General features: G+C 57.2%; 8 protein-coding genes across 8 annotated transcripts; 3 read left to right on the plus strand and 5 right to left on the minus strand.

Annotated features, from left to right (window-relative positions):
- Positions 1–297: 297 nt before the first annotated feature.
- Positions 298–1401, minus strand: MKK02DRAFT_42807 (uncharacterized protein; the record flags this gene model as incomplete). The annotated part of the gene is made up of 9 exons (XM_053092167.1): positions 298–376; positions 427–528; positions 604–669; positions 720–759; positions 822–864; positions 916–1045; positions 1137–1166; positions 1236–1252; positions 1306–1401. 9 exons carry the CDS (start codon positions 1399–1401, stop codon positions 298–300), a joined length of 603 nt encoding a protein of 200 aa, XP_052948193.1.
- A 729-nt stretch (positions 1402–2130) lies between these two features.
- MKK02DRAFT_22503 (seryl-tRNA synthetase) lies at positions 2131–3784 on the minus strand (the record flags this gene model as incomplete). The annotated part of the gene is made up of 2 exons (XM_053086576.1): positions 2131–2448; positions 2501–3784. 2 exons carry the CDS (start codon positions 3782–3784, stop codon positions 2131–2133), a joined length of 1602 nt encoding a protein of 533 aa, XP_052948194.1.
- Positions 3785–4375: 591 nt separating this feature from the next.
- MKK02DRAFT_42809 (uncharacterized protein) lies at positions 4376–6760 on the plus strand (the record flags this gene model as incomplete). Its single annotated transcript, XM_053092168.1, has 4 exons — positions 4376–5122; positions 5178–6401; positions 6507–6672; positions 6735–6760. 4 exons carry the CDS (start codon positions 4376–4378, stop codon positions 6758–6760), a joined length of 2163 nt encoding a protein of 720 aa, XP_052948195.1.
- Positions 6761–7286: 526 nt separating this feature from the next.
- On the plus strand, positions 7287–8476 carry MKK02DRAFT_42810 (uncharacterized protein; the record flags this gene model as incomplete). Its single annotated transcript, XM_053092169.1, has 3 exons — positions 7287–7475; positions 7799–7908; positions 8011–8476. 3 exons carry the CDS (start codon positions 7287–7289, stop codon positions 8474–8476), a joined length of 765 nt encoding a protein of 254 aa, XP_052948196.1.
- Positions 8477–9473: 997 nt separating this feature from the next.
- On the minus strand, positions 9474–10561 carry MKK02DRAFT_42811 (uncharacterized protein; the record flags this gene model as incomplete). Its single annotated transcript, XM_053092170.1, has 4 exons — positions 9474–9695; positions 9795–10109; positions 10165–10372; positions 10434–10561. The coding sequence occupies 4 exons, from the start codon at positions 10559–10561 to the stop codon at positions 9474–9476; spliced, it is 873 nt and encodes a 290-aa protein (XP_052948197.1).
- Positions 10562–10938: 377 nt separating this feature from the next.
- Positions 10939–12939, minus strand: MKK02DRAFT_31859 (uncharacterized protein; the record flags this gene model as incomplete). The annotated part of the gene is made up of 7 exons (XM_053088388.1): positions 10939–11166; positions 11218–11456; positions 11503–11532; positions 11591–11826; positions 11882–11972; positions 12027–12742; positions 12800–12939. The coding sequence occupies 7 exons, from the start codon at positions 12937–12939 to the stop codon at positions 10939–10941; spliced, it is 1680 nt and encodes a 559-aa protein (XP_052948198.1).
- Positions 12940–13839: 900 nt separating this feature from the next.
- On the minus strand, positions 13840–16113 carry MKK02DRAFT_36164 (multidrug resistance protein-like protein; the record flags this gene model as incomplete). The annotated part of the gene is made up of 10 exons (XM_053089360.1): positions 13840–13966; positions 14022–14210; positions 14259–14359; positions 14408–14501; positions 14558–14702; positions 14750–14954; positions 15012–15214; positions 15261–15616; positions 15664–16043; positions 16090–16113. 10 exons carry the CDS (start codon positions 16111–16113, stop codon positions 13840–13842), a joined length of 1824 nt encoding a protein of 607 aa, XP_052948199.1.
- A 774-nt stretch (positions 16114–16887) lies between these two features.
- MKK02DRAFT_42814 (uncharacterized protein) lies at positions 16888–18282 on the plus strand (the record flags this gene model as incomplete). Its single annotated transcript, XM_053092171.1, has 10 exons — positions 16888–16917; positions 16972–16997; positions 17089–17308; positions 17354–17382; positions 17439–17547; positions 17612–17711; positions 17763–17853; positions 17914–18041; positions 18093–18166; positions 18226–18282. 10 exons carry the CDS (start codon positions 16888–16890, stop codon positions 18280–18282), a joined length of 864 nt encoding a protein of 287 aa, XP_052948200.1.
- Positions 18283–18416: the final 134 nt, after the last annotated feature.

The following is an 18416-nucleotide window of genomic DNA, read 5'->3' on the forward strand; positions in this document are numbered from 1 at the left end:
GATGGCGAAGGAGGCAAGACAGGCTGCGAGCGGGTCTCCCGCTCACCAAAGTGGGGCGAACACTGCCACCGAAGGCCGGGGAGGAACCAGTGACAAGAAGCCGGGTGCAGGCAGGGTTGTGGGCGATTCGGCTGAGGAGACTGGGAAGTGAGAGCGCGGTGCATTATTTGATACTTCAGCAGTGTCAGTATGTACCTTGATGCACGTTCGGATCGCGGCAGATGATCTGAGCAGCCAGGGCTGAAAATCGCTATCATGACAACAGCTTGCAAGACTAGGGAGATGATACTATACTTCCTAGAGCATCACAGCGAAAGCGGCAGTGAGGACCGTCCCGATAAACCCAAACGCAGAAACTACAGACCTCACATCCGCACTGATCCAGTCAGCTCCCCTTCTCATTTGCTCTCCCTAGATAGAACTTACGCAGAAGCCTTGCTGGATGTAGCGGCAGAAGCGGATGCCCCGCTCGCACCAGCTCCGCCTGTACCGGACGCGCTCATACTCGAGGTGGAGGTGGTGTTTGCGCTGACGGATCAGCACATCACGGGATGACCTCCGGGTTGGGATTGATGGCAACTTGGCAAGGAGAGCATAGCTCACCCAGTGGCATTGGCGGCACCTTGGAATGCGGAGAAGGTCATATTACCAGATGTGGGAGCGTTAACCCTAACAGCCATGAGTATGAGTTGGCAGAGCTGGGTCAAGATGACACATACGAGAGCACCATGCCGAGCTGGCAGTGATTCCCCTGAGCGCCTGACGATCAGCATTCTCCTTCCAGTGAGACCCGAGAGATCGCGCGAGGAAGCTGTACGTACAGTAGATCCAAACAGGGTTGGTATCATTGATCGTAACCTGGTACTTCCCATATCAGCACGTACAGCCAAGCGCGAAGAGAGGGGCGAGACTCACGCTAGAAGTCTTGCCAGCGGTGATGTTGGCGGGCATGTAACCTGAGAAGACGGTACCGTTCGACAAGTCTTTGCAGGGGTTGGAGAAGCTCGACTGGGAGACGGAGTGGTTGCCTGCTACGAAGGTGAAGCTGCGGGTATCAGCACGAGCGGGGGCGGCTTCATAAGCCTCGAAGAAGAGAACGGCAGGGATTGAAGGTAGAAGGGTGAGGATGGACCTACTTGAGGACATCGCCAACATTGGCGGTGATACTAGGACGTCAGCATGTGATTCTGCTCCGGTCGACGAGGGCGTAGAAGAGGAAGCAACGAGGTACTCACGTGTTGGGCGTGTAACTCTGCACGATCAGCCGGTCTCTCGGAAGTGGAAGTGGGACGGGAGAGGACTCACGCGGGTCATGTTCATCCCCACTACGATCTGCTGCGTCTCGGCAGAAACGACCGAGGCGGCCACCAGGGCAGTTGCGGCCAGTAAACAAGAGAACATCTTGGAGGTTGATAGTGCCGACAAGGTGAGGAGCGAGAAGATAGGCAAGAGCGAAGACGAGGCAGATGGGTGGGGTCTGTCAGTGTGGGCGCAGCTGGGTAGAGGGGCAGCGCGCCATATATACCTCTCCGGCTCTTCCCAGGCCGGGGAAATGGCGCACTGGGTAACTGCAGATCCCTTCCCCGCCTCACCTGTCCCGGCTCCGAATCGTTGGCACACCTTCATATGCCGGACCGATCGAAGGCTCAGAATAGATCGTCGATCATGTGGTCGATCAGGGGGGCTTTTGAGTCACAGATCTGTTACGTTACCATTCTGCCCGAGAACAGGCCGATGCGCGAGGAACGTGGCACAGTAGTGGCACATGCAGTGGCAGCTGCGGCTGGGGCCATGCGATGACTGGCCACCGGCCAAGGCCATGTATCCGAGTCTCATCGAGAGGATCTGCAGACTACTGAGTGAGGCGAAAGCATCTGGTGCAATTATCTGTAAGAACAAGTATGAGCAAACAACATGTGGGAGTGTATGATCTTGTGATGTTGATGGAGGTTCCCTCAAGACAGGCGAGTTACTGGGGCGGGGGATGCTCAGCCTCAGACCGCCAGATTGCTATGCCCGGTTCTCTCCCTTCAGTACCCCGATGTGATTACCGCCCCTCCATCCCCTCCCCTCCATCCCCTCCCCTCCCCTCCATCCCCTCCCCTCCGTCCCCTCCGTCCCCTCCATCCTCTACTCCTTCCACGTGATCTGGGCCCGCTTCCCGCCCTCTCCAACTGTATCCCCACCGACCCAAAACCGCCTCAACACACCCGGCAACTCCAGCCCCTCCACTTCTCCCTTCTCGCCCAGCTTGACCCCATTCTCCAGGATCGCAATGATCAGTCGGGGAATAGCCGCCGCTGTCCCATTCAGCGTGTGCGCAAAGGGAAGCGGGTCATTGCCGCCTGGGCTGTCGTGGCCCGGTGGAGGGGAAGAGGAGGGGAGGGGTCGATGGCGGATATGGAGGCGGCGAGATTGATAGTCTGTGCAATTTGACAATGAGGATATCTGATGGTCAGCTCAGACCATGACCAGAGATGGTGGTGAGGTTGTAGCTCACCTCGCCCCATCTCCCCCTGCCTGGCATCCACGCCTCCATATCCCACTTTCTAGCTGCCGAAGCACCCAATTCCTCCGTCGGCATCTCCAACAACCTCACGCTCAGCCCTAATCCCTCGGCGATCTCCTTCTGCACCTCCTTCATACTCTCCATCATCGCCTCTCCGTCCCCGCCCTTTCCTGACCCGCCATCGCTCACTCCGCTCGCCGTCACGCAGAACAGCTCCACCTTGGTAAACTGATGCACCCTATACAGCCCCCTCGTCTCTGCACCCCTCGCACCCGCTTCCGCCCTAAACGCATGGCCCACACCCACCACCTTCGCCGGTAGCTGCCCCGGACTGAGCACTCGATTCGCAAACAGCGCCGAGAGGGGCACTTCCGCCGTCCCCGCCAGGACATGCTGTTCCGCCGAATCCGCGAGCGCGTACGTCTGCTGTGCGCCGCCAGAATCGCGCGGGGCGAACCCGCACCGACTGGCTAGATCCGCCTTGACGACGTCTGGGGGAATGACGGGCGTGTACCCGTGCTTGACAGCGATGGAGACCGAATAGTGGATGAGCGCCATCTCGAGCAATGCTGCCGCTCCGCGCAGGTAGGGCCAGCTGGAACCTGTGGCGGTGGCGGACGCCTCTGGATCGAGGAGGTCATAGTGCGTACATATACGCAGGTGATCTCTGTCCGTATTGGCAGGTATGGGCGTAGGTCCGAATCGATCCAGCTCGACCGCCTGGTCCTCCGCTCCGATAGGCGTGGAGGGATGTGAAAAGTTGGGGAGCGCCAGACTCATCTCGAGGAGCTCCTCCTCCGTTCCCCCTAGATTCCGCTCATAGTCCCCCACCCTCACCTTGAGCTTTTTCGCCTGGCGCACGAGCTCAGGCGTATCCCCCAGCTTATTCTTGATGAGACTGGATATCTCATTCTGCTTCGATCGGACCGATTCGAGCTTGCGCAAGAGGAGAAGCTGGGTGTCGCGCAGTCTCGAGATATGGGCGACGTGTTCCGGTGAAAGGCCGGAACGGCGGGTGAAGTGGTTCGAGGTGGTTTGAGAGGGGTTCTGGAGGATGCGGGCGTAGTCAGGTCGAGGGCGGGGGAGGGTGGATGGGGGAGGTGGGGGAGCAGAGGGTTTGGAGGATGTGGAGGCGGCAGCGGGTCGGGGAGTGGGAGTGGGAGTAGGGGTCGATGGGGGAATTGGAGGAGCGCCAGGAGCTTCTGGTGGTCCGAGAGGGAGGATGAGGGGAAGCTTGGGTGTGTGCGAGGCGAGTAGCCTGGTGGATATCCGCATACTGAACGAGGTATAGTCGACACCCTACCCTATAGCTGCGCTCGATCTGAGCCAAATCTATGGTAAAGAACGCACGGACCTCTCTCCGGCTATATGACGTAACCCTTTCCGCCGGAAGCAAACGCTACTGCCGCTACTCGCTGCCACATTGGTCGATTCCGTCTTGTCGTCTTCGCCGCTCACCTTAAGCTTGTCCTTCCCCTAGTAAGGTATACCTCAGATCCCTCTCGTATATCTACCGACACTCACTACGAATACCAACACTGCCGCCTCCGAACTTGTAGAGGTCGATTCGGAACTCCTCAGAGCACAATCGGGGCTTTCGGCGCCGGGACGTTCTGCCCTCAGCGTCCCAGACCGGCTTGGGACGGTCGGGCAAAAATTGCTGGGCGTCATAGCTGTGCGATACAGTGTCAACAATATAAAGGGGCCAGCGGGCGGCCCTTGCTGTCAACGTGCGTCATTGTCATTGTTTTCGACCAGGCGAACTTTTCCATCCCGGGTCTTGCGACTTTTTCACTCCACCTCCATTGTCCATCTATCCATCCATCCGTCCACCCAGGTCATCGCTCGCGGCGGTAGGGGTCCGCCATGTACTCTCTGCACCAGCAGCAACAGTACTTTGGCTATTCGGGTAACAACCCCTCGCAGCATCAGCAGCAGCAGCAGCAGCAGCACACCAACGCCCAAGCGGGTCCGTCTTCTCTCTCGTCCAGTCCTCGACCTAGCGGTAACGGCGGTCCCTATCCCGACGTCCAGGATCAGAGGGCGTACAACCCCTATCTATCCTACGCATCTACCACCTCGGCCCCCGCGCCAGCGAAGTCTCATGGCGATGGCGGCGCAGACGGTCCGCTGACGGGCGACTCGGGTTACTACAGCTATCCAGGTACGGGGGACCAGGTACAGCTACCCCCAGGACCTGGGCCCGGACCTGGGGGAAACGGGATGGAGATGGAGATGGAGATGGAGATGGATTTCCGGCGCTCAGACTATTATCCAGAGAGCGTGGTGGGGCAGGGAGGTGTGTATTGGCCCGGAGGACCATTACAGCAGGCGCAAGGGCGGGAGATGCAGGATGGGTATCGAGAGCAGGGACAGGGACATGGGCATGGGCATATGCGGGGACAAGGGCAGGGGCAAGGGCAAGGGCAGTGGGATTCGCCTTATTCCGCACATACGACGCCGGGGCTGGCGGGCCAGTATGCACCAGGACCTGGACCTGGTCCGCCGCCTGGACAGGGGCAGGGACCGAGTATGGATGGGTATGGTTGGGATGGGCGAGGCGGTATGGAGATACGACCAGGAGAAGACGATGGGAAGCGGGAAATACTTCTTGTAAGCTTGCTGCTTCCCTATCTTGACTTCGCAACCGGACATAGCTAATCCTCAGCTGCACCAAAACCTCACAGAACTCATCACCCTCCTCGTCCCCTATCGTCTCTCACCTACAAACCCCTCCCCATCGCAACCCCCGCCGTTCCTCCTCCCCCGCCTGGCCCATCTCGCGCATGCGGTCTATACGACGCTACACCACCTCTCGCCCCGATTTAGGCTCAATATCGATCCGGATCGTTTACCCGCTTTGCCCATCTCTGGTATAGACGGGAGTGTATGTGAGCAGCCTAGGAAGAAGGCAAAGAAGGCCGCCGCGGGCGCTGCCGGTGGTAGCAAAGGGAAGGATGAAGACGGGAGGGGATTGGGATTGACGGCCGCGGAGCGGGAAATGGAGGTTATTAGAGTGAGAAGGGATGCGTTGATTGCGCGGAGTAAGGAGGGGCCGAGGGCGCGCGCTGGGATGGTGGCTGCTGCTGCAGCGGCGGGCGTACGGGCGGGGGCGGGATCAGCGGGGAGTATGAAGCGCGAGAAACCCACCGCCGGGCGAGCGCAGGGGGAGGCGTCTCCGTGGCCTGAAGAACAGGAGGGGTACGACGCTGATGCGGGCGCGGGCCTCGAGGGCGGAGGATACGGTCGGGATCCATTCGACTGGGCCAATCCCAATCCCGATTCTAGCTCTGGCGGATCTATGCCTCAGCGAGCGTACCCAGACGACCACCGCTTCGCGGCCGCTTCGGCGGGCTTTGGGTCATCTCGATCTTCCCCATTCGGCCCGTTTGGGCGGGACGGGGATCTTCCTCGACAACTATCCAATGGGCTCGTATTCGGTCCCCCGCCTGATTCTCATCCCTTCGGCGCCACTCAGCTTGGCGATGGCCAGACCGGGTTCTCCCGACCCCCTTCTTCCCTGTCGATGGGGTACGGTATCGATCCCTCGCTGCGACACGCTCACCTTGAGTCCCGGAACGGTGCCGGCGGGAGCGCGGGCGGAGAAACAGACGTGTTCGACCTATTCCCACCCCCGTCTTCCGCTTCCGCGCAACAAGGACAAGGACAAGCGCAGGGACAATCCCAGGGCCAGGGCCAGCTCTTTGACTTTGGGCTGGATCTACGGGGATCACCGATCCCTGTCTCGTCAACGTCAACGACGGCGATGGCGTTTGAGCTCGCGCCAGAGGTCAAAGGGAAGAGGTTACGGTGTCATGGGTGCGGAGTTGTCGTAGAGGGGGAATGGATGGGGGGACCTGATGGGCCGAAGAGTCTTTGTGTGCGGTGTGGGGTGAGTTTCGTTCTTCTCTTTGAGGGTGGACTGAAGGCGGGTGTTGAGGCGTCCAGGGTGGAGCTTGGGTGGTATGGAGTATGGAGGATAGAGCTGATGGGATAGCTGCATTATGCCAAGCTCAAGAAGAAACGGCCAGATGAGGCCGATACCGATGCTGGGACAGAACCGGAGGCGGGAACGGACGTACGAGCGGACGCGGCGGATGAGTCTGGTACGGCAACGGTGATTCCGGACGTGTTGCCCGCGGACCCGCTCAGTACTGGACTGGGTGAGTGGTTTTACTGCTGGAAAGGCATAGTGGGGATTGAGCTGATGACCGTATAGCTTGAGATGGGGTTCACATCAAGGCCGCTTGATTCATGCATCTCATCGGGGGTCTGGTGATGGCAGCGAGGAGTGGGATAGTAGGGGTGGCGCTGAACCTTGGACATTGGCAAGCTGGCTAGCTACATACTGTATTAATTCAAAATCTGTCTGTATCGTCCTTGCTCATCAAGAGGGGATGTGTATATGTCGGACATGCGAAACACATACACGCAACTCAGTCATCATCTTACCCTAACTTACATTCATGATCCCCTCTTCCATCTGCCATACCATCGCTGTCGAACGAGAACAACCCGGTGATGGTGACTGAGGTGAAACACGAACGTCGACGCGCCACACCCTGAGACGTGTTTTGAGTTTGTTTGCAGGTGACGGCATGGCGATGGGTTGGGTTCGGTTCAGGGGAAGAGGAGGCAGGCAAAGGAAAAGCAATGCAAGCAGTGTGCATCGCCTCTATACTTCATCTTTGACTTTGACATCTTACGACCCACAATCCTTACTCGACAGCACACAATCTTTACACCACACCATATTACTCGAAACAACCAGCCAAAAATGTTCGCCCTCACCGCCCTGATTGCTCTCCTCTCCGCCTCGGCCGCACGCGCCGCCGTGACCCCCACATCGCCCGAATCCGCCACTGTCGTGCGAGTGGGCGGACAGATGAATGCGCTGTGGGCGGCGGATACAACGGGGACGTGGACGGACATGACGGTCCAGCTTATGACTGGGGATAATTTGCAGGTCAGTCGAGCTAAGGTTTGGGTTTGAGCTCGGACGGAGGTTAGACCTGGACTTGGACTTGGACTTGGAGAGGATGGACTAGGCTGCGATGATGAATACGAGGTCTGATCATGGCGGATGGAGGGAGTCCGCCAGATATTGGTTCATGTGGGGGTTCGGAAGCAGGGGCTTGGGGGTCAGCCGGACGGCTGAGGTGGGCATTTGAGCGGCCGGGCGGAAAAGCATGACCCTGCACGCGTTGGAACGATTCTCAGCTTACCACGACCTGGCTACATGCTGCGCATCATAGGCGTCCTTTCTATTGGGACCGCGCTGACTTGCAGATGATCCCCCTCTCCACCCTCTCGACCGGAATCGACGGTACAAAGGACACATCGCACAGCTGGACTGTGCCCAATGTCTCGCCTACCTCCAAGATCTACTTCCTCCAATTGTGCGTTGACGACACCCGTTCCTTCATCACACGTCCACCAGCCGCTGTCTGTGGATCTGCTCCTACGCCACCCTCTTCGCTGCGCCCAAGCTGACAACTTAGCACCCGTACCGGCGACCCCTCCTCCGCGCAGTGGACCACCCGGTTCACCATCGCCTCCGCTGACGGAACCACCACCCCTCCTACGAACAGCACGACCTACACCCCCGCCCAGGGTCCCGTTCAATGGGGTATCGGCGCCGTCGTTGGCGGCTCCGGGGCAGCCTCTATGCCATCCTCCAACTCCACCTCCCCCTCCGCATCCGCAGCCGCCGGCGTCGCATCAGGCGGCGTACCCGTCGTCCTCTCTTCCTCTACTTTTGCTACCGTCCCGCCGCCCATCTCGTCCTCCTCCTCTTCGGCGTCCTCGACAACCAGCTCGAGCTCCAGCTCACGGTCCGCCTCGGCAAGCGTCAGCTCGGCGAATGCCGCGGCGTCCAGCTCGAAGGCTGCTGCGGGCAAGTTGGAGGTCGGTGGGGTTATGGGGATGGTGCTGGCGATGATTGGTGCGGCTGTTGTTGCTGCATAAGTATCGGTTAGCGGAATGGGGTAGAGGAGGAGAAGGGGAGAGCGGGAGAAGGGGCAACGGGCCTCGGGAAGGGCAAAGCAAGGGGTTGAAGGGGGGGAGTGTGCATTGCATCACGGACAATACGATAACGACTACAGCATAGCACGATAGCTCAGGATAGATATGTAGATCATGTCTTGCCTTGGCTACGCGACCCTTTATCATTTCTACTGGATATAGTGAGGATGGCGAAGTGCTCGCAAAGATCAGACCTGATGAGTCGATCACGAACGTTCTCGCGTACCATTTGGACGGGTAGCGCCATCCTTTATCATGGCCATATCCAAACTCTACATCCCTTCATCTCCTTATCCTGGTACTGAAAGTCTCGTGGTAGCCTCACTCTCTACATCACTCGTCTTTCGAAACGTACCTCGACCTGAGAAGTGACCACCCCTCGGACACCACAGCAAGCTCACTGATACCGTCCCCTCCACCCCTCGCTTTCATGCTATCAACGCTCTATGCATGGCTCACGACCCCAAGCGCACGCCAGGAGTCCTCCTCATCGGCGACCAGCTCTGTGGCCATCGCGATTGCACCGACTCCGACTCAGATATCGCCGAGCACTGGCGAATGGGGCTTGAGTCTGAAACTCCTTGGCGACTACCCCAACGCTCAACAGACCGAGATCGTCTCTGTACCGAATCAACTTGCGCACATTTATCTCAGCAGTAACGAGGCGTTACAGTCCGAAGGGCGTATGACGCTCGAGCAGTATTGCCGGACCGCTTCCCAATGGAGGGGATTTGACATGACGATAGATGAGGCGAGGCTGGACTGTCAGGGAAAACGTAGGACTGGTCATGAGCGGATACAGTGACGAGATTGTTAGTGCTCGCTTTCACTGTTATCAGTGTCCGCACGTCAGTATCGAGCCCAGCTCCTTCGTCCCTCGCCCCTCGTCCCTCACCCCTGATCCCAAGCTCTACCTTAACGATGCATTCCCTCTTCTTATCTATTGCCCCTTCAACCGCTTCTCCCTCAGACCCGACATCGCCACCTTGCCCAGATACGCGCTCACCCCCGCCAGGCCAATAAAGGCCGGTAAGAGCTGATACAGCTTGAGCCCGACCCAGTAGACGCCAATAAGGATTTCGAGGGCGATGAGGCTGATGAAGAACAGGGAGGAGGTGGATGAGAGGGCGGATGGATTTGTTTGAGGTCGGATGGACGAGATCTGGGATATCAGCTGAGGCCTTTGAAGAGTAATCTCCGCCTTGACAGCTGACCATCGCGCGGTATGAAATTGACTGGACTGGAGGAGAACGAAACGTACCAGGCCCAAAAGCACAACCCACGGCGTCAAAGTGATCCCTAGCCCAAGGAGACTGATGATGACTCCGACGCTCTTCTCTTCCTTCTTGAAAGTATGTGCCAGTTCCTCCTGCGGTGCGAAGGCCGGTTCGCCCGCACGGGGGGGCAAGTCATGTCTCCTCCGGTTGAGCGGCTTGAGCAGGGAGGGAGAGAGAGTGAGGGCAGTAAGAGGGTATGCGAGGGGTCGGAGCGGAGGGGAAGCGAGGGAAGAGAGGAAGAGGGTGAGGTTGGAAGTACCGCGTGTGTGGATGAGGGCTGCGGGGAGCTTGGCGGTATTCTATGTTATTAGCTTCTTTCCGCTTGGACAGGTCAACAAGAGCAGGGAAGCTTACCAGGGTGAATGAAGCCCTTCCGGACGACTTTACGCCCACTGAAACCGTGACGTCCCGACTCTCATCGCCCGTCGTGTCCTCAAACAAGAGGTGCGCTTGGTCCGGTATCACCCCGGCACCGGTGGAGGCATCGATGACGGTGAATGATAGCTTGAGTGTCGTTTGCTCCGCGAGCGTCAAGGGCGGAAGGGGCTGCAATGGATCCAGACTAGTCGGTCAGCTCATGCACTATACCTGTCCTGCAGCAGAAAGGGAGGGGGCGAGCTCACGTGTAGGACGCATCGCTTAGTCCGTCCGGGGACGACAAGGACAGCTTGCCCTGTTTTATACCTAGAGACGCTGGTGCTTCGCGTGCGAAGAGTAGCGGAAGGAAAGCGAGCGCTGCGGAGAGACGCATCTTGCTTATGATAGGCGGCGAAGCTGATTTAGGTGAGCTTGGTAGAGGGTGAGCTGTAAGGTCGTTGAGCTCTGTCACTGCACGCTGAGTGCGGAGGTATGTGGAGGGATGTTACCGGGAATGCCACGTCATCCAGCCTTCAGAGCTTCAGAGTGGCAGAGTCGCTGCCAGAGGCACCGGTCATCTATAGACTATAGGCGTGTTCTTCTGCGTTGTCACTGACTGAGCTGGGCGTGCAGCGACTGCTTCCAGATTACATTCGACAGCGCTATTAACATCATCCATACTGAAGCTCACTAAATAACCCGGAAAACTAGCACCACGACGAAACTACCATTATATTGCTGAAAGATATCGATCTCGCTCAATCAGATAGACTAGATCCCTACCCATCGACCCCATTGCCCCTTCAGCCGCCTGGAAAGCTCGGAGATGATCGCCTTGACGCCGTACTTGGGTGCCTGTCGAGCCGGAGCGGGTCTGACGACGCGCGTAAAGTTCCGAGCGACACACCCGCCATCGACGCAGCTGACGTCGAATGCGCTGTCGCTCTCTAGCTCGCATGCTCGGTGACAGGCGCCGCAGGAGTCGATGGAAGTTTGGAGCTGTATCGTCAGCTCCATTCACATACTCATATGTCAAGTGGACGGACTCACATTGGTGCACGTCCAGATATCGATGTCCCCGAATGGAGCGCAGGGGACCAGAGGGGCGACGCAGCGCAAGTCGGTGTATGCTGGAGGTGGAAGAGAGCCAGGAGCGTTGGACTTGGGTGAGCCAGAGTCTCGCTTGATGGATCGTTTGGAGGGTGTAGCTGGGGGAGTGTCCGGGTCCGGGTCGGTGGTGCGGGCGTCGTAGCCGATGGCAATCTCATTAATGAAGGCGCGAGTACAGACTGTCGATCGGTTCAGCATAATGAGGGTTTGTCAGGTCTGACCTACATGGCTCAAAGTCCCGAATGGCTTGCAGAACTGCCACGTCAGCCAGTGCCCGTACACCTGAACGACAGTAGCAAGTTGGGACACTTACTTTCCCCACACAACTCTTGTTTTGCCTGACCGAACGGAGAGAGGTCGGTGCAGAGCGTTTCCAAGGGCGATGTAAGGTCGGCCGTCACTCCCGGTATCGACTCCGCTTTGAGTACAGCTAGGTCGTTGGCGCACGTACTGGCATACTCGGTCACCTGGCAGAGGGGCTCGATGGTTGCCAGTGCATCGGTGCAGAAGTTGTAGTTGGGGTCTTCAGTGTCTACGGATTGACGTGATCTGGAGTCGAATCAGCTTGGAGTTGAAGCGACAATAGATGGCGGATAGAACTTACCGCAGCCTCGGACTCTGCAAGTCACCTATCAATTCGGCAAACACGTCACGCTTCTGGGGACACTTGGTACCGACATCGGCGCCGTATGCCTCTTGAGGATCAGCTATGGTGCACGATTATCGGACGACGAATTGGATGAACCTACCGTAGAATTTCCCGGTCGCGTAGTTACACGCCACGTCCACCGTACCAGCTGTATCTACCAGCTTACGAAATTGACAAGCACCCTCAATGGCCACCAGAGTGGCTAGGACAGGAGGGTACTTTGTGATGAAGGCAGCAGCGATGCGACCAATGACGAGCCCAGCGACCTGTAACGACGTCGACAGTTGAAAGTCGGAATAGTCCCCCTTGGCCTTCCCAGCGAGGAAGCTCATGGCGGTGGTGAGGCCAGCAAGAATGGCGCCTCTGCCGTTGATGTCTTGCGCTATCGTGCAGATACCACCGACGATGGCGGTAACTTTGCCGCTAAAGTCCCCGCAGGCGGTGTTGAGGACGTCGAGCGCAAAGCAAGGTGGGGTAGGGGTCGGGGTCGGGGTGGGCTCAGTACTGGTTGGTGTGGTAGTGGAAGGAGTAGAAGTTGTGGAGCTGGCAGAGAAGGAGAACGGGTCGTCGAAGCAGACAGTCTGCGGACCGGGCGTGCCCTCGAAGAATCTGACCGAGCCGGGACAGATATCGGCGCCGTAATTTGGGTCGAAAGCGTACGTTTGGCTGGGGTAGAAGGCGATTCGTCCAGCAAATGAGCCATCAGGCTGTGTCGCGTCAGCGGCGCGTATCGGACCAGGGATCAACGTTTTAACGAGAGAAAGAGAACTTACCACATTGTAGGTACAGGCCGCATCAGCGCGCACTGCTTGGTAGCTGTTGAGAGGTCAGCTACTTTCCTAATCGTCTCACAGTTGCGCGTATGGTACTCACGCGCAGTTGAGACGGTCGTGCGCAAAACGGAACTCGCAGTACTTAAAAGGGGTACTCCCATCATATAGAGGGGGAGGGATATTGGCGCATGTACCCGCCAGAACGACGGGAAGGATCGCTATCAATATGAAGGTGAGCATGTTAGCTGGATGGACGAGGGAAGGAAGCGGTTCTCGAGCGTTCAAGTCGCTCTTCATGAACGGAAGTCGAGCAGTAATCAGCAAACACAGATCTGAATTCAATTAGTCGAAAGGATCCCTCGCTCGGATCCCGCCCAGCCGCGGCTGTACCTATACTTACTCGTTTCCTGAGTGAGGTGTCGGAAGCGAGCAGACTTGAGTGTACCAACCTTATTACCTTCCCGAGTCCCACTCCCTTGGATACACGGTCAAATGATGGTCGCAACAACCATAGTGAAACCCGCGAGCGGGAGAGATCTGCACATTACGAGAGATCTGGTACGCTCGAGCATGTACAGGTGCTCCCACTCTGATCACGATCAACGAACATCTATGTCTCACCCTGAATAGATAGCTAGCTTGATGAACGAGACGCCGACGAGCTTGCTTTCCTTGTCGTCCATGCATGACTTCGCACTAGAGGAGCCGCCTTATCATGGGCTCGAAAAGCGGACTGGGTGTGCTGCTGCTGGGCAGATCAGATCAGTTCCAGATCCCAACTAGCTTAGAGTTAGGTGACCCCGCGCCAAGACTCCTTTCGAACCGAAATTTCGGGCCCGAATAGCGGAGTGGCGTCCACTCCGTCCGCCATCAGGGCTATCGCGAGAGTCTGGGACAAGGTTGTGTATGTGTCTCCGCGACGATCAGCAGTCAGCATTGCGTCAGCAAAGTCCTCGTCTAGCTAGTAGCTTCATCAACATGGGATAGATGCATACAGGTCTATCAGACAGACTAGTGCTACAGCTCAGATGAGGTATTATAAGATTGTATTCGCGAAACATCTAGGCGGCATGGCGGGAAGGAGATGGGGGATTCGGAGAAGTTGACGAGGTAGAGCTAGAGATCGTTCGAGCTTTAGATCTAGCTCTTGTTCTTGAACTTTTCCGGCTGAGCCGCGGGATCCGCCTCTTGCTCCTCGATCTGCTTGTCCTTGAGCGCGTTGGGACTGCGCTCGCGAAGCCATGCGCCCTTCTTGTAAAGGATGAACCTGATTGTCAGCTGACTGCTTGATGGTTGACTGTGCCGATGAAGGGTGTACTTACGGGATGGGAATGAAGAGGACGGTCAAACATCCGAGCATGGTGTTTCCCCATGCGATACCGATGTTGTGGAAGAGCGGGACGGAGGCGAGGGGCATACCCGCACCCATCATGGACCGCACAAAGTCATTCGAGGCCAGCACGGAAGCGGCCGAGGTAGGGTAGGCGTGGGGGAGGTATGTCAAGAAGGGCCTGTCTCGTCAGCATCGACAATCTGTCAGAGGCGGAGAGTAGACATACATGAACATCCATGTCGTGCCAAGACCGAAGAAGCCAGAGGCAATGACGGGCGAGATCCAGTGCGTGCGGTTCGAGGTCCATGCGAACCAGAAGAGACAAATCTGTACGTCAGCCATAAATCAGATGAGGAAGCAAGAGATGAGACATACAGGGAAGCAGAACGCGCCGACCATCGACATGGGCAATCGCATCTCGGGCTTGACGCGGCCTTCGAGCTTGTGGAACTTGGGCTCAAAGTAGACTCTGTTGACTGTCAGCTTGTGTGACTCACTTTCTCAGGGAAGAAAGAAAGGACTAACCGGTTCCATACTGCGTAGACCGAGTAACTGATCAAGGCGCCAACAAGAAGAGCGAGGAAAGGCAGGGTCGAGACGCCCAGGGAGAAACCGTACCCGGTGGGTCCGTAAACGAGGGGGAACGACTCGAAGTACGAGTACAGGATAGCTGGATGTCAGCGACTGTACTCGATTAGATGAAGTGAAGCGACATACCGTAGATGAGACCAATGTAAAGGTTGATAGCGAGGACGATGGGCTCCTTGAAGATCATGGTGAATGGCTTGAGGAGCGACATCTTGGCGATCTCATTGACCGACATATGCTGTGTCTCGACTTCGGACTCGGACTTGATCTTGTCGTTTCCGGTGAGCTTACGCAGACGCTGGGCGCGACGGAGGAGGATGGTCGGGCCAGACGTCTTAGAAGTCAGCAGAGAAACTGAGAAGGGAGTAGGGATGATGGTAGATGTACTCACCTCAGGCAAGAGGAAGAGCAAGATGGCGAGCGATCCACCAGAGAGCCAGAGCATCTCGTAGAATGCCCATCGCCATCCCTTAGCCTCAACCGCGAAAGATGCGACGATGGGGGCGAGGGCGGGCGCAGAGGCGGCCGAAAGACCCCAGAGACCCATGGCGTAGGGCACCTTGTGAGGGGTGTACATGTCTTGGATACTGGCACCTGATACATCAGCTCTTGTTCATCAAGTATTGATGGAAAAGCTCACCTCCAGTGGCAAGAGGCGGCGATCCGACGAAACCAGCAAGGAAACGGAGGATCGCAAAGCCGGCAAAGTTGGTGACCAGCGCGGTGGGAACCTGGAGGACGGTGAAGAGGAAGAGGCAGACGATGTAGGGCAAGGTACGTCCGATGTGCGGAATCTCAGTGATGGGCGAGAGGAAGAGAGGACCGACGGCGTAACCGACCACGAAGAGGGACAGGCCGAGGGTGACGGTGACTTGTCCGAGACCAAAGTACTGCATGGCGTCCTGGATACCGGGTGTCCAGATGGAACTGCCCATGTAGACGGAGGAGGTCATGAGCATGATCATGGCGGTGACACCGCACTTCTTGGAGAGCTTCCTGGAAAATCAGCTTTTATTCCAGAGTAGGAGGCGAGAGAGACGTACCAGTTCAGGGGGTTCTCGGGATCATCATCCCCATACCAATCGACAATGATCGCGTCCTTCTTGGCCTTCTCGACCTCGTCCTCCTCTCCTTCCCCTCCTCCCTCGCCCTGACCAGAGTTCTCGCGGTCCACCCCGGACCCAGACCCAGTGACGGTCTCCTCACTCCCCCTTGACCGCCTCTCCTGCAGATGTTCGCGTCGGACGTTCCGCGCAGCCTCGCTCAGACCGTGCTCGTCGGGGTCCTCATTGGGGAAGCGCTTGGGGTTCTTCTCGTTTGGGTCTCGCTTCTTGTACTTCTCGGGCACCTCGAAGCCAGGGCGTTCCTCTGCGTAAGGGAGGATCTTGCCACCTGAAGCGGCGTGCAGGATTTGACCGACGAACTGCTTTATCAGCTCTAGTTCAACGAAGACACAAAAGGGGACATACCGAGTCTCGGAGAGTGTCCTTCATCGCGTGTGAGTATGTGTGAGTGGGGATGTGGGACACAAGGGGAATCGAGCGAATACTTATGTGGCTCGTCCTTTTTCCATCGGTGCATTGGGCTCTGGGCTGACAAAAGATGAGATCGAGATCGCAACGCGGTCTTACGTTACAGTTCCAGTCGACGTGGGTCTGAAACACGCCACTTTTACGTTGCCGGCGGTCGAGGAACGTCATGACGTCATGACGTCACTTGAAACGGCCGCGCCTACAGAGTGGCTCTAAGCGTTTGGGCGTCGTTGCTGGTCAGTACGTCAGTAGAGCGGTCATCGCGAACGTAGGCTGGAGGAAAAGGCTGACAGAGCCATACGCTTTGCGGTAACGAGCACGGCAAATTATCGGAATCGTGCGTAGCCTCGAACATCGCCGAGCCCGAGGCCGAGTCTGAAACATCGCTGATCGCTGTCCGCTGATCTCGGCGATTATCGTAGGAATGATCATGTCAGTACTTTGCATGCCCTCCTCACCCTCCTGGCAACTTCTCATTCGTCTTAGGCAGAGATACCAAGCTGGCTACTGTCGCCGCAACGATATGGAGCGTCTATATATACCCCAAGCTTGGCATGGACGATCCTCATTCCTCAGCCCGGCATTTGCCGTTCTTAAGGTCACGTGCCCTTCCCGACTCGCTTCGAATCGCGCGATAAGGAATCTGAAATAAGCTCGAGCTTCTCATTCAACCATACCTTCGAGACACACCTTCTTCTACAGCTTCAACAGCACCCCTAGCATATCCCGTACAGAATGCCCGGTCGTCTTCGTCTCAACAACAAAGTACGCTCCCGCTCTATCCCCGCCCAGAGTCTCGAGAGTAGCTGATCAAGATAGGTCTGCATCATCACTGGCGGTGGAGGGTAAGTTGATACCTCCTTGAGCTTGCCGCCACTCTGCTGCAGCTGGAGATTACTCTTACTCTCAGGATGCCTATTGAAGCTGATTCTGCAGTGGTATAGGTCTCGAGACCGGACTCCAGTTCGCAGCTGAGGGAGCTCGGGTCCTCCTCTCAGACATCAACGGGACGTCCGTCGCCAAAGCGGCTGAGATTCTTCGATCCCAGTTCCCCGACGCAGAGGTCGACAGCGTCAAGTGCGATGTGAGCAAGGAAGCGGACGTCAAGGCGATGGTGGACAGAGCAGTGGAGAAGTGGGGAAGGTTGGATGTTCTGGTGAGCTGGCGTGACGTGGGTAATGAGCAGCAGCTGATTACCTAGTTCAACAATGCTGGGATCATGCACTCTGCGTGAGCTCAACGCTGCTGACCTCTGGTGTAGCCATGACCGAAAGCTGACTACTCAGCGATGACGACGCGATCAACACCGAGGAGAAGGTCTGGGACTTGACCCAGGCGATCAATGTCAAGGGTGTCTGGTACGGCTGCAAGCACGCAGTGTTGGCTATGCGTCAGGTGAGTCTGCAGGTGCTTCTTCGCCTGTCCTAGGGCGAGTATAGACATCAGCTGATCTATCCAGAACAAGGCAGATGAGGAGAAGGGTCTCTCAGCCGGCGGATCCATCATCAACGTCGCTTCTTTTGTGGCTATCATGGGCGCCGCCACTCCTCAGCTTGCCTGTAAGTTATACGGTAGCTCGTAGCCTCTGCGCCGCAAGCTGACAGAAATAGACACGGCCTCCAAGGGCGCTGTACTTGCTATGACCCGTGAATTGGCTATGGTTCACGGTCGGGAAGGCATCAGGTTCAACGCTCTATGCCCGTACGTCTATTACTGGAGAGCTTCCTGTCCAGGAGCCCGAGCAATTAGCTGATTCATAAGCGGCCCTATCCGTACCCCCCTCCTCATGGACTACCTCAACACCCCCGAGCTGCTCAACAGGCGGCTGGTCCACAACCCGATGGGCCGATTCGGCGAGGCCGTCGAGCAGGCCAAGGCTGTCGTATTCTGTAAGTCCAGCTATGAGGTCTAACACGAGTGTCCGTCGCTGACTATCGTAGTGGCATCTGACGACTCGAGCTACATCAACGGAACGGACTTCTTGGTGGATGGTGGTCTGCACGCGTGCTACGTTGTAAGTAGAACATAGCCTCTCAGACCTGGTCAATGGGAGTACTACAGCTGACGCCTCAGACTGCCAGCGGCGAGCCCACATTGCCCGCACCGAAGGGTCTTGCGCCGCACTCGTAACGGAAGAACACGTTACGGACGACGGACAGGAACATCATCAAATCAACCAAGAAATGACAACATGCATGTCTATACATTCTAGCATCAATCCACCCCGCCCATTCAGCACATCACATTGGTCAACTTCGCCTGCA

Source organism: Dioszegia hungarica, assembly GCF_025882075.1.
Source record: "Dioszegia hungarica strain PDD-24b-2 chromosome Unknown MKK02contig_6, whole genome shotgun sequence".
NCBI classification, from domain to species: Eukaryota; Fungi; Basidiomycota; class Tremellomycetes; order Tremellales; family Bulleribasidiaceae; genus Dioszegia; species Dioszegia hungarica.